The sequence below is a fragment of the Chiloscyllium punctatum genome, chromosome 7 (genome assembly GCF_047496795.1).
Source record: "Chiloscyllium punctatum isolate Juve2018m chromosome 7, sChiPun1.3, whole genome shotgun sequence".
Lineage (NCBI taxonomy): Eukaryota > Metazoa > Chordata > Chondrichthyes > Orectolobiformes > Hemiscylliidae > Chiloscyllium > Chiloscyllium punctatum.
The window spans coordinates 112937781-112952539 of record NC_092745.1 but is presented as its reverse complement, the minus strand read 5'-3'; the positions used below and the strand labels follow the sequence as shown (position 1 = coordinate 112952539).

General features: G+C 43.0%; 1 protein-coding gene across 2 annotated transcripts in view; it reads left to right on the top strand.

The window, feature by feature from the left end:
• Positions 1–14759, top strand: part of LOC140480052 (choline transporter-like protein 3) — a 90625-nt gene that overhangs the window by 60502 nt on the left and 15364 nt on the right. For both annotated transcript variants that reach the window (XM_072574613.1, XM_072574614.1), the window contains exon 12: positions 2402–2485. In XM_072574613.1, coding sequence (XP_072430714.1) covers positions 2402–2485 — 84 coding nt within the window. The remainder of the gene's footprint in view (positions 1–2401; positions 2486–14759) is intronic.

Below are 14759 nucleotides of genomic sequence, written 5' to 3'. Positions count from 1 at the left end.
GCATACTAAGAGGCCTGGATAGAGTGGGCTGATAGATGTTACCACCAGTAGGAGAGACTGGGACCTGAGAGTAAAGCCTCAGAGTGAAAGGATGATCTTTTCTAACTGAAATGACGAGAAATTTCTCCAGCCAGAGGACCATGAATCCATGAAACTCATTCCCACAGAAGGCGACACAGGCCAAGGCTGATAGTAGGGGGATCAAGGGTTACAGGGAGAAGGCAGGAGAATGGGTTGAGAAACATATCAGCCACGATCGAATGGCAGAGCAGAGTCAATAGATCAAATGGCCTAATTCTGTTCCTGTATCTTATGGTCTTACAGTACCCTATTCCCACTTTCTCCTCATTTTGTGATCTCTTTAGTCCTAAGAACTGTATCTAAGTCCTCCTTAAAACGCCCTATGTTTTGGCCTCACCTGCTTTCTGGGCTGAGAATTGCACAGGCTCACACTATCTGGCTAAAGAAATAACTCCTCAGCTCAGAGCTCAATGGATTATTCCATGCCTTTAGACTGTGACTCCTGGCTGTGGACTCCTCCCAGTCATCAGGAACATCCTTCCTGTGTTTACCATGTCTAGTCCTGTTAGATTTTTATAGGCTTCTATGAGATTCCACTCCCCTGCCCCCTGCCATTTATAAAAAGGATGAGTGATGGTCTAGTGTTATTATCACTGCACTGTTAACCCAGAGACCCGCATAATGTGCTGGGGACCCTGGTTTGAACCCCACCGTGGTAGATAGTAAAACTTGAATTCAATTTTAAAAATCTGGAATTAAGAGTCTAATGATGACCATGAAACCATTGTCGATTGTCAGGGAAAACCCATCTGGTTCATTAACATCATTTAGGGAAGGAAACCATCCTTAACTGGTCTGCCCTTCATGTGACTGTAGACCCACAGCAATGTGGTGAATTCTTAACTGTAATTAGAGCTGGGCACTAAATGCTGGTCTAGTCAGCCCTCATCATGTGCATGAATTTAATTTAAAAAGGCACCAGTACTTTCTTTGTCCCCATGTGTAATGGCCAGTTACCTCTTGTTTGAACGATTGTGATATCTGATGCAGCTGCCTTTGTCTCACTCTTTACATGGGGCTCAAACAGTAGAGGGAATATACAAATGTAAAGTCTTGAGTTGATTTTGTGACATCTGCCAGACCAATTCATCTCGTGGGTTATTGTGCACTCTGGACCTCACACAGTGGTCCAACGGGGCTCCTATCCTTTATAAATCAGTCATCAGACATCCGAGTGCAGTGCTGAGAGAGTGTAAGGTCAGAGGTGGAAGAGATGTTAAATTACAGGTCTGTCTGTTCTCTGGGGTGAATGTAAAAGCTGCAATGGCACCATTCCACCATAGAGCAGGGGAGTTATCTTGGGTATCTATAATGCTGTGTGTTCCTTAACACAGAATTATCACTCTCAAACTGGAGTGGGAATTAACATGGGTGCAATTAACATGAAAATTTCAAACTGGCTTACTTCACAGGCAAACTACTAATTTGTGGTTTCAGATGAATTTATATACACTTCATTAATCTGACATGCTGCTTCTTGAACCTTTTGTGCCTGTTGATCATGTGAAGTCACCCTGAACCTACACTCATTGATAAAATCTGCTTTTAAAGTGGTAGCAAAGCAGTATCCTGGCCAATATTTACTCCTCCATCAAGATTACACAAAAAAACTATTAGCTGGTCATTATCACATTGACGTTTATATGCATTGCTGTGTGCAAGTTGGCCGCCACGTCATCCACATTACAGCAAAGACTACATTCCGAAAGTATTTAATTGAATATGAAGTATTTTAAGAGGTCTGGTTGTCATGAAAGTTCCTCAGAACTGCAGGTCTGTCTTTTGTGGTAGTGTTCCTTCCCATTGTCCTCCAGATACATGCCTTTAAACCCCTGTGCTATATCCAGGCAATCTCTGTTACCATTCACTCTACCACCTCCTTGTAGCTGTTATAACACAAATTACCTATTGCCCTTGTGTGGCACTTCCAAAATTTGTGAAGCTGCTGAGTTATTATTCATCGCCTCATAAGCTCTGGCCTAATCCATTCTGACCAGCCTGACCTTTTGCTTAACTGCTGACCTGCGACACTGTTGCCTATGTTTTGCAATTCTGATTTCTCTAAAGCACATGGCAGAGTGTAACACTGAGAACTTATTTCCTCTTGTAACATTTTTCAAATTGTTTTCCTGAATTATGGCCTTGGCTCTGTTTCTTGGTTCTCAACTTGGAAGTTAAAAAAAAAGACTGAATGCGTTGCCATCCTGAACATAAAACAAAGGTTTTCAAGAATAATGAGCAAGGCTCACATGGGGCTGCAAGTGTGCTGGATTTGACAGTGTTTGGATTTGATGGAGTGTTTTGCTGTCTCTCTTTTTAGGAAGGTGCCTGTGCCAGATGTCTGGTTAAATGCTGTGCGTGCTGTCTCTGCTGTCTGGAAAAGTGGCTGCAACTTTTAAACCAGGTACTTCAGTCCTGTAAGAGCTACTAATGAACTAATGGGGAATGTGCAAAAAGGAGGAATTGAAAAGCGTTTGTACTTGGTGAAGGTACTGGATAGATTCTCTCACTTAAACAGCAAACTTAAAAAGACTGTTTGTTCCCTCCCCCCTCTTCCTCCCAACCCCCCGCTCCCCCCCCCCCCCCCCACCACCCCTACCCCCACCCCCCAACCTTGGTTTAGCTTGGTGTCTTCTCATGTGACTTGGTTTGCATAACCAATTGCAAATAATGAAATTAGTGTTGGATGAATGGGTGAAGACATTGGCCTTGAGCCAAGCTCTATTTTCCTAAAGGCCTTTCACACTGTTCTCCTCAATTCTCCTCAAATGTTGAAATTGCTTTAAACTTCTCCCCATGTGTCTGTCCCAAGGTTGCTTATTCCAGCGGGATCCAGCTTACACTCTCTGAGGTTGATTCCCAGAATATACCTCTGTCTAAATTTGGGATGTCCGTGCTGTGCTGGCAGTAGAGTCGACAGGAATTGTCAGTACAAACCACGTGGCAGACCCAGGAAAGTGGGCTACGATGAGTACACTTATGATGCTAGGCACACAGCACTTCACAGGACCCTCACTTTGCAAGGGAAAGGTGTCAGATCTAAGAATATAAACATTTAAACCTGAGAAAGATACTTTTAAAAAGCAATTCTGAGATTGGTAATGCAATTTGTCATGGAGTATAAATTTGAAAAAGTTAGACGCATGAACCTTCAAATTGCATTTTAATCTGAAATAATGATCCTACCCTGTCAAAGATGGGGAGGTTATGCTGCATATTTTCAAAGCTCTGGGTAGCTCACACCTAGAGTGCTGCATCCAGTTCTGTTCCTCACGTTTTAGGAAGGATGTGACGGTCATATAATGTATTAAGGGCTTCTCGTGTTGTGGAGACCAGAATTTTTTATCCCACTTGTTCCAGTTTTGCTGACATTTGTTGGAACTGGAATAGCTAATCTCCCACTCAAGTCTGCTCAGGTCTGTTGGTTTGTTCTGGACTTTATATATCTGATTTACTTCTGAACAATTGAGAGACTTGTTTTCAGTACATGAATTTAATTTAAAATATCTCTTCAATTACACAATGTCTCCTCACATGAGCTCTGGCCACTTTGGTCTTTGCTTTGGAAGCTTTTCTATACTTTGTACCTCATAAGCTACAACCAGGCTTAATCACTAGAGCACACTGAACGTAGATCAGTCAACAGTCCAATATTATCAACCGATCAATTAAACAATAGAATATTACAGAGACGAGAAGGTGATCTTGTCATCAGAAACCATGGTGCCGATCTTTATGGAGCCGAATGATTTAAAGCTAATATCTGCTGACCCCTGATGTCGCTTTTGGCTGCACATACACACGGCTGTGGGAATGTGAGTGTCCACAAATCCACCAATGCAATGTCACCAAGTAGAATCGTGATGATGTCATATGCCAAGGAACTGAGCATGCACAGAAAGGAAACAGAATTCAGCAGGGGGCTAGTGAGGATAGGCAGGAAGAAATGAGAACAGTGTTGGGAAAGAGAGTGAGGAAGCAGGGGAAGAATAAAGGTGAAAGGAGGCCAGTGTTGGGGGCGGGGGGGAATGGAGAAGAGGGCCTGGAGGGAGGACAGTAAATGAGAGTGTTTAGGGCAGTATGGTGATAGAGAGAGACGAATTACAGTCTCCCTCCCACTTACAGCTTTCCCCTACTATTGTCCATGTCTCAGACATAACTGTGCCAAGCCTCAGGCCTCATTCCCTCAGGTTAGTTATTGTTCCTATTTAATCATTTTTCGTATTGGCAACAAATCTGTTTAAATGTTGGTGCTATAGAGGACACAGTGGCTCAGTGATTAGTGCTGCTGTTTCATAGCACCAGGATCCCAGCTTTGATTCCAGCCTCACTCGGGCAAGTGTCTGTGTGGAGCTTGCACATTCTGCCAGTGTCTGTGTTGGTTTCCTCCAGTGCTCTGGTTTCCTCTCACAATCCAAAGAGGTGCAGGTTAGGTGGATTGGCCATGCTAAAACTGTCCGTCATGTTCAGGGATGGAAAGGCTAGATGGATTAGCCATGAGTAAATGCGGGGTTATGGGGATGGGGTAAGGCGAGATGTTGTTTGGAGGGTCGGTGCAGATTTGAGAGGCTGAATGGCCTCTTGCTGCACTGTAGGGATTCTATCATTCTACTTCCAATTAACACATGTGAATTTTCAAGCAGTGCATGGTGCGTGTGTATGTTGTGCCAAAAGATGTGGCCTTATTTAAATAGGTTCCTATTCCACTGTGCAATGTGTGTTAAATACAACAAAGGAGTAATTGGCCACTCTGCATTGTTTGATAGGATTTTCAAACACAATGGGTTTTGGAAGATGGTTGTACATATAGAACTATGACTGTCCCAGTAAGTTGTAAGGGTGAGCAAGTAGTGGGATAGAGATGTTTCATTTTCCTCTTAGTTTTCTCACTCAGTGACGTTATTTGTTGATGTTAAGGTCCAGCATGTTAACCTGTTGCAGTTGTTTGTTTTAAAAACTACATTTGTTCTTTCATCCATTATTTGTTTTGGTTTCATATGTTTAGAAAACTCTTTAGGGTATTGATGTGGCAGTGTGTGCGATGCTGATTTTCAGTCCAGGGAACCTGGAGGAAAAGGTTTTACAGCTCTCAAGGGTCATCTAACGGAGGGAAGAAACTACGTAGGGCCCATTCAAACACTCACACATGTCTTCAGGAATCCTTCCAAGTAGTTCCTATTGAAGGAAAGGTGAAATTTCCTTGCCTGGAGTTTTCATGCTGACTTAATAAATGTTAAAAAAAATCACACAACACCAGGTTATAGTCCCAACAGGTTTATTTGAAAACACTAGCTTTTGGAGCGCTGCTCCTTCGTAACCACCTGATGAAGGAGCAGCGCTCCGAAAGCTAGTGCTTCCAAATAAACCTGTTGGACTATAACCTGGTGATATGTGATTTTTAACTTTGTTCACCCAATCCCCCCCCCGTCCAACATCAGCTCCTCCACATCATTCCGACTGAACAAGATCTTAACAATGTAAATAACAGTAAACAAGCACACCCCACCCCCCCCCCCCCCACCCCTCCTTAAATTCAAGGCATTCTTTATTCTCTGGAGAATATGCGCTTACCTTGTGGAACTGAAGGCAAAGGCTACTGTTTGATTGAAATGTGTGTGCCATTGCTTAAACCTAAAGGCCACGGTTTGCATTGTGTATGAAGCCAATCTATTTGTCCAGATCTGCTATTCATGGTTGGGAGACACTAGCCTGAATGGTAGAGGGTCAGAGGTTCCTCAGAAATAAAGAAAAGCAGGAAAAAGAGGAATCATTTGAACAAGAAAAGATATGATTTCTCATTTTAGGAACAAAATACATTCCACTCTTGACGATTCACCCAATTTTTGTTTTCTTTGCTAAAAGAATATTTTTTGGAAGTAAAAAATACTTTTAGTTATAAACTGTTTGAGGTTTTAAGAATGTCCTTTTTACCACATGAACACTTAAGTTTAACACCAGCTTTATGAATATCGTTCCATAATTTGCTTGTTTAAATGGATTGATTTAGGTAAATCTGTATTTTAAACGAATTAACATTAGTCTCATGATCTATCATTCCCCTGTGCCTTTTCTAATAAAAGCAGTTTTTTTTTAATGCTTTTCCTTGCTGAACTGACTCTTGTCATACACTTTTCTGTGTGGTGTTTTCCAGTTCACTTTAACAGTGAGGTTTACGTTGCTGTGATGGCATCTTCATTCTCAAAAACAAGGGGAAGAGGAATGAATATTTTAAGCCACGTGCTATTAGCTGTAAGATTGTCTAGCTGTATGTCGTTGCAAAACTGAAGCTAAAGGCTGTGGTGAAGCTGCTGAAATGCAGTGGCTTTAAAGTAGTAAGACAGCCTCAGAATCTTTGTATCCAGACTTAACACTCTCGTTGGGCCGTGGTTTCTTTTGGAGGAAGGCTTTTTTTAAAAACAAAGCCTATGAGAAGCAGAGAGCCTCCTCTCCGTCTCAGTGTGGGCGATTTCCAAGGTACAAACACTAAATTTGTGAAGAGGAGATCAGTTGTTGCCGTGACAACCATCATTCCATGGCCCCTGTGTTGTAGTGCATCTCTCATTCTACCGCTTGGTTCAGCTGCTTCACAAAGCGCTGATTATTCACAGCAAGCAGTCCATGGAAAAAAAGCAATTGGAAAAATGCCTGGAGTCCTGTTCTCATGACTCTCACTGGCTGAGCTGCTGCCATTGTCATTGCTGGAGGCTGGCCAGAAATCTGAGTTTTGATAAACATCCATACTTTTGCTAAGGAAATTCACAGTCAAAATAATCATTCAAATTTCCACAACTACAACGGTGTAAGTTTTTCTAAGGCTGCTGCTGCTTTCTTGAGACTAGTTTTGGACTGTGGACAAAGGTGTTCCTTTTGGAAACAGACTTGGAAGAAAACAATGGAGTAATTTTTTTTAAAAATCATGTAACTATTTTTGTCCACTTTGTAGTGGACAGCTTGGTTTAATAATTCAGTGAGTTGTTTTCTTTAAAATGGAAATGTTGAGTACAGAGCTCGCCCACTCTAAAGTGTAGAATGTTGTTCAGGGTCAGCTTCGAATAGTGCAGTTTAATGGACATCAGCTCCTACAATTCAACAGCTCTTCATCCCTGTACTTTTTATAGGAAACCAGGAGGGGACTTTTCAAACTGAAGCCACAGGGCTTGTACTCTCTTCCCTCCATTTGATATTTGATTTTCTTGTTTTGTTTTCAAAAAGCTTCAGTTCATTCGGTAGCTTCAGTCATAGTCACTTTTGCTCTTTCCGTTGAGGGAGCAATGTATCTGCTTCAGGCTCGGTGATTTGATGTGAGTGTCCCCACGGCATCTAATTGTCCTCGTGGCTTTCTTGTTTTACTGTTAGAGAAAGGTGAACACTCCCAACAGGATGTACAAACATTAGTCACCTAGGGAATAGAGCTAAATGCAGCACAGTGTCTGTCAATTGAGCATCGCTGTCTACCAGATGCAAGTGTAAGGTCAGGTCATGTTGCATCACTGAAGCCTTTGTTTAAATAGGTTTGGTTGGAAACCTGTTGAATATTATTTTACCCAATCACAATGTTTGTAGAAAGGGATCACGAGTAATATCCAAGATGGAGGTATAAACATGCAGCTATCTTCACAATGACAGTTTTGAAAAGGTTTCTTGATCTGAAAATTGTTTTCATTACAGTCCAAACTTTCTCATAATTACATAGCACAGAAGGGGTTAACTTGATGAATCTTAGCTGCCCTGAGTCTTTGAATCTTTCAGGTAGACCTCTGACCCTGTTTTCTCCTTATACCCTGCATATTTCCCTTCTTAAGTATTTGTCCAATTTCTCTTTGAATGACACTATTCAATCTGCTTTTGTTGCTAGTCCCTTCAAGATAAGAACATTTGTTTTCATACAGTAATTATCTCCCCACTGGCTGCTCTACCTACTGGGGTTATTCAATTTCCTAGCAGCAGACCCTTCAGCTAGTGAAAACAACTTTTCCTTAATTACTATATCAAGGTTGAGTTTGAATCTATGAAGTCTCCCTATAGCTTTGCTTATTCTAGGATACACAATTCCAGTTTCTCCAGTCTCCTGATATACTGAAGTCCCTCATCCAGTACCATTCTAGTAGTCATGATTTGGAGATGCCGGTGTTGGACTGAGGTGTACAAAGTTAAAAATCACACAACACCAGGTATAGCCCAACAGGTTTAATTGGAAGCACACTAGCTTTCGGAGCGACGCTCCTTCATCAGGTGGTAGTGGAGGGCTCAATCCTAACACACAGAATTTATAGCAAAAATTTACAGTGTGATGTAACTGAAATTATACATTGAAAAATTGATTGTCTGTTAAGCTTTTCATCTGTTAGAATACAGTGATAGTTTCACTTCTTTCATGTGTAAATCACAAAACCTTTTTTTTAAAAGTTGCATTCTCGGGTTAGCTGTTAACAATGGTGATAGCTAGACAATATGTTGGAGGTGTTGGCCCCCCGTGTTCTCTGTCTATGACCTGATGTTTAGATTGATTCTAATCTAAAAAGTGAGATAACGGAGTATTACATAAATTTTTTGAGCAAAGTACAGTGTAATCCTGCAAGTACAAATTCACCCCACAAAATATGTGTGCATGTGAGTCTTTGTCTGTCTGTCTGTCTGTCTGTGTGTGTCTGTCTGGGTTGGGGGTTGTGAGTGTGAGAAAGTGTGTGTACTGAGTGCAGAGTGTCTTAAGTCTGTGAGGGGGTGCATGTGTGAGTGTGGGAGTGTGTGTGTCTATAAGGGTGTGTGTGGGTGTCAGTGTGCATGTCTGTGTGTACCTGTCTCCGTGTGTATGTGAGAGTGTGTGTGTGTAGTGCAATGGTGATCACCTATAATATGACATGAACCCAAGGTCCCGGTTGAGGCCCTCCCTATGGGTACCGAACTTAGCTATCAGCCTCTGCTCGGCCACTTTTCTCTGCTGCCTGTCCCAAAGTCCACCTTGGAGGATGGTCACCCGAATGTCCGAGACTGAATGTCCTGGACCAGTTCCCCAACTGGGGGGGAACCCTCCTGTCTGTTGATTGTTGTGCGGTGCCCATTCATCCGTTGTCGTAGCCTTTGCTCGGTTTCCCCAATGTACCATGCCTCCGGGCATCCTTGCCTGCAACATATAAGATAGACAACGTTGGCTGAGTCACATGAGTACCTGCCACATATAAGGTGGGAGGTGTCCTCACACGTAATGGTGGTATCTATGTCCACAATCTGACACGTCTTGCAGCATCCACTGTGACAGGGTTGTATGGAGTTGTCCTGAGAGCCAGGCAGCTTGCTACGAACAATGATCTGTTTGAGGTTTGGCGGTTGTTTAAAGGCAAGTAGTGGAGGTGTGGGGAAGGTCTTGGTGAGGTGCTTATCCTCATTGATAATGTGTTGCAGGTCACGAAGAACATGGCGTAATTTTTCAGCTTCTGGGAAGTACTGAACAACGAAGGGTACCATGTACCGTGTCTGTCTCCTGAGGAGGTCATTACGGTTCCTTGCTGTGGCACGTCGGAACTGGCGATCGATGAGTTGAGCATCATACCCCGTTCTTGTGAGGGCATCCTTGAGTACTTCCAGGTGTCCGTCACATTCCTCCTCATCTGAGCAGATCCGGTGTATGCGTAGGGCTTGTCCATAGGGAATGGCTGTTTTAATATGTTTTTGGTGGAAGCTGGAGAAGTGTAGCATTGTTGAGGTTGTCTGTGGGTTTGCGGTAGAGTGTGGTGGAGACACATGTGTCCAAGAATGAGACAGATAGTCGAGAGTAGTCCATGGTAAGTTTGACGGTGGGATGAAACTTATTGCTGTCACTGTGTAGTTTTATCGCCATGGGTCCAGAGGACTTGCCATGGGTCCAGAGGAAGAAAATATCGTCAGTGTACCTGGTGTACAGTGTTGGTTGGAGATCCTGCATAAAGAAGAAGTCTTGTTCGAACCTGTGCATAAAAATGTTGGCATATTGGGGTGCAAATGTGGTCCCCATGGCTGTTCCGTGTGTCTGGATGAAGAACTGGTTGTCAAAGATGAAGATATTGTGATCAAGGATAAAGCAGATGAGTTGTAGGATGGTGTTTGGAGATTGGCAGTTGTTGGTGTTGAGTACTAAGGCTGTTGCCGCGATGCCATCATCGTGGGGGATGCTGGTGTAGAGTGCAGAAACGTCCATTGTGACGAGGAATGTTCCCAGTTCGACTGGTCCGTGGGTGCTGAGTTTCTGTAAGAAATCCGTAGTGTCGCGACAGAAGCTGGAGATCCCCTGTACAATAGGTTTCAAGGTGCCTTCCACATAGCCGGAGAAATTCTCACATAGGGTCCCATTGCCTGACACAATGGGACGTCCCGATGTGTTGGCTTTGTGTACCTTTGGAAAGCAGTAGAAGTCGCCTACACGAGAAGTACATGGGATGAGGGCACGTAGGGAACTCTGAAGGACTGGATCTAAAGTTCTGATCAGTGTGTTTAATTCTCGGGTGTGTTCTTTGGTCGGATCAGCTGGTAGTTGCCTGTAGTGTTCCTGGTTGTTCAGTTGTCGGTACACTTCCTTGCAGTAATCTGTCCTACTCTGAATGACAATGGCTCCTCCTTTATCTGCTGGTTTGATGACAATGTTGTGATTGGTTCTGAGAGCCTGTGAACGGGTGATGTTTAACTCTACCTTGTGGGTACGGCTGATGATTCTAGCATTTATATATTTCCTGCCAGTTTGAGCACCGTCAAACTGCACTCACTACACACACACACACACACACACACACACACTTTCTCACAGTCACAACCCCCACCCCAGACAGACACACACACACAGACAGACAAAGACCCACATGCACACACATATTTTGTGGGGTGAATTTGTACTTTCAGGGCTACATTGTACTTTGCTCAAAAACTGCATGAATTTATGTAAAACTCCGTTATCTCACTTTTTAGATTAGAATCAATCTAGACATCATGGCATAGACAGAGAACACAGGGGACTAACACCTTCAACATATTGTCTAGCTATCACCATTGTTAACAGCTAACCCGAGAATGCAACTTTTAAAAAAAAGGTTTTGTGATTTACACATGAAAGAAGTGAAACTATCACTGTATTCTAACAGATGAAAGGCTTAACAGACAATCAATTTTTCAATGTATAATTTCAGTTACATCTCACTGTACATTTTTGCTATAAATTCTGTGTTAGGATCGAGCCCTCCACTATCACCTGATGAAGGAGCGTCGCTCCGAAAGCTAGTGTGCTTCCAATTAAACCTGTTGGACTATAACTTGGTGTTGTGTGATTTTTAACTGTGTACCATTCTAGTAAATCTCATCTGGCAGCCCTGCAAAGCATTGAGGTCCTTCCCATAATGTGGTGCTAGGTATGCTAGATTGAAGTCTAACCAGCGATTTATAAAGGATTAGCAGAGCTTCCTTGTTTTGTGCATTCTCTTTTATTAGAATTAACTTCATAATATGAATGGGAAATACTTAATTCCTAGTTTCAAAGCTCAAAGTTAGGATAACGTTCTAGTTGCCAATTATTGCAATTAGTGTCTCTGGCTCAGCCTTTCACCTTTGTGATGATAACTTTGCAACATGCAGTTTCTGTCGGCGCCTGTCAGAGACAGAGGCCCAGCACAGCTGGAAGAACAGCCCATTTCACAGTTTAACATGAATAGGAATGAATAACTGTCAAGGATCGCTGCAGCTTTCATATAGTTCGGTTCAGCGGGACCAGATTTTGAACTCCTGGAAGCCGGTCAAGGAAGAATGTACTGAGTTTCAGCAACACTTTCCACGCAGCAGAGATTATCTTGGAGCCTAGAGGCTGTTAGCAGTAGTCCCCAGCATTAAACCTTTCACAGATTGCAACAGCTGAGTCCACTGGCGCGAATGCCTTTTAATTTGATATGCTCAAGGCAGATTACCTTCTGGAAGAAGGCTTGGAGTGATTTAGCAAAACAGCAGCCAACATCTTGTCATTCCTTATTGTAGTGACTACATCCATCAATCACTGTGTCAACAAATTTATAATTAGGAAACCTATCTGGGGAACAGGTAAAAACATAACTCTGCCTGGAAATCACAAGCTTAATCAAAGAATCATAGAGATGTACAGCAGGGAAACAGACCCTTCAGTCCAACTCATCCATGCCGACCAGATATCCCAACCCAATCTAGTCCCACCTGCCAGCACCTGGCCCATATCCCTCCAAACCCTTCCTATTCATGTACCCATCCAGATGCCAATTAAATGTCACAATTGTACCAGCCTCCACCACTTTCTCTGGCAGCTCATTCCATACACGTACCACCCTCTGTGTGAAAACGTTGCCCCTCTTTTATATCTTTCCCTTCTCACCCTAAACCTATGCCCTCTAGTTCTGGACTCCCCCACCCCAGGGAAAATACCTTGTGTATTTACCCTATCCATGCCCCTCATAATTTTGTAAACCTCTTTAAGGTCACTCCTCAGCCTCCAATGCTCCAGGAAAAACAGCTCCATTTTATTCAGCCTCTCCCTATAGGTCAAATCCTCCAACCCTGGCAACATCCTTGTAAATCTTTTCTGAACCCTTTCAAGTTTCACAACATCCTTCCGATAGGAAGGAGACCAGAATTGCAAGCAATATTCCAAAAGTGGCCTAACCAATGTCCTGTACAGCTGCAACATGACCTCCCAACTCCTGTACTCAATACTTTGACCAATAAAGGAAAGCATACCAAACGCCTTCTTCACTATCCTATCTACCTGCGACTATACTTTCAAGGAACTATGAACCTGCACTCCAAGGTCTCTTTGTTCAGCAACACTGTCTAGGACCTTACCATTAAGTGTATGAGACCTGCTAAGATTTGCTTTCCCAAATTGCAGCACCCCGCATTTTTCTAAATTAAACTCCATCTGCCACTCCTCAGCCCATTGGTCCATCTGATCAAGATCCCATTGTAATCTGGGGTAATCTTCTTCGCTGTCCACTACACCTCCAATTTTGGTGTCATCTGCAATCTTACTAACTTATGCTCACCACCACCACCACCCTCTGACTTCTACCTTTGAGCCAATGCCTGTATCCAAATGGCTAGTTCTCCATGTACTCCATAAGATCTAATCTTGCTAACCAGTCTCCCACAGGGGACCTTGTCAAACGCCTTACTGAAGTCCATATAGATCACATCCACAACTCTGCCCTCATCAATCTTCTTTGTTACTTTTTCAAAAAACTCAGTTTTGTGAGACATGATTTCCCACGCACAACGCCATGTTGACATTTCCTAATCAGTCCTTGCCTTTCCAAATACATGTACATCCTGTCCTTCAGGACTCCCTACAACTTGCCCACCACCGAGGTCAGGCTCACCGGTCTATAGTTCCCCTGTTTGTCCTTACCACCTTTCTTAAATAGTGGCACCACGTTAGCCAACCTCAAGTCTTCCGGCACCTCACCTGTGACTATCGATGATACAAATATCTCAGCAAGAGACCCAGCAATCACTTCTCTAGCTTCCTACAGAGTTCTAGGGTACACCTGATCAGGTCCTGCGAATTTATCCACTTTTATGTGTTTCAAGACATCCAGCACTTCCTCCTCTGTAATATGGACATTTTGCAAGATGTCACCATCTATATCCCCACATTCTATAACTTCCATCTTCTTTTCCACAGTAAATACTGGTGCAAAATATTTGTTTAGTATCTCCCCCATCTCCTGTGGCTCCACACAAACACTGTCTTGCTGATCTTTGAGGGGCCCTATTCTCTCCCTAGTTACCCTTTTGTCCTTAATGTATTTGTAAAAACCCTTTGGATTCTCCTTAACTCTATTGCCCAAGGAATCTCATGTCCCCTTTTTGCCCTCCTGATTTCCCTCTTAAGTAAAGTCCTACTGCCTTTATACTCTTCGAAGGATTCACTCGATCTATCCTGTCTATATCTGACATATACTTCTTTCTTTTTCTTAACCAAGCCCTCAATTTCTTTAGTCATCCAGCATTCCCTATACCTACCAGCCTTCCCTTTCACCCTGACAGGAATATACTTTCTCTGGATTCTCATTATCTCATTTCTGAAGACATCCCATTTTCCAGCTGTCCCTTTACCTGTGAACATCTGTGCCCAATCAGCTTTCGAAAGTTCTTGCCTAATACCGTCAAAATTGACCTTTCTCCAATTTAGACCTTCAACTTTTAGCTCTGGTCTATCTTTTTCCATCACTATTCTAGCTCTGCAGCTTATCTTTGTCTCTATGTAACCTGCAACATTCTTCAGCACTATCCACAACTCCACTGACCTTAATGTCATCCGCAAATTTACTAACCCATCCTTCTATGCCCTCATCTAGTTCATTTATAAAAATGACAAACAGAAGTGGCCCCAAAACAGATCCTTGCGGTACACCATAGAACATAGAAAAGTACAGCACAGAACAGGCCCTTAGGCCCACGATGTTGTGCCGAGACTTGATCCTAATGTAAAATATAGTCACTAACCAACGCGCCCCTCAACTCACTGCTATCCATGTGCATGTCCAGCAGTTGCTTAAATGTCCCCAATGACTTTGCTTCCACCACCACAGCTGGCAACGCAGTCCATGCATTCACAACTCTGCGTAAAGAACCTACCTCTAATGTCTCCTTTATACCTTCCTCCTAATAACTTCAAACTAAGTCCCCCTACCAGTCAATCC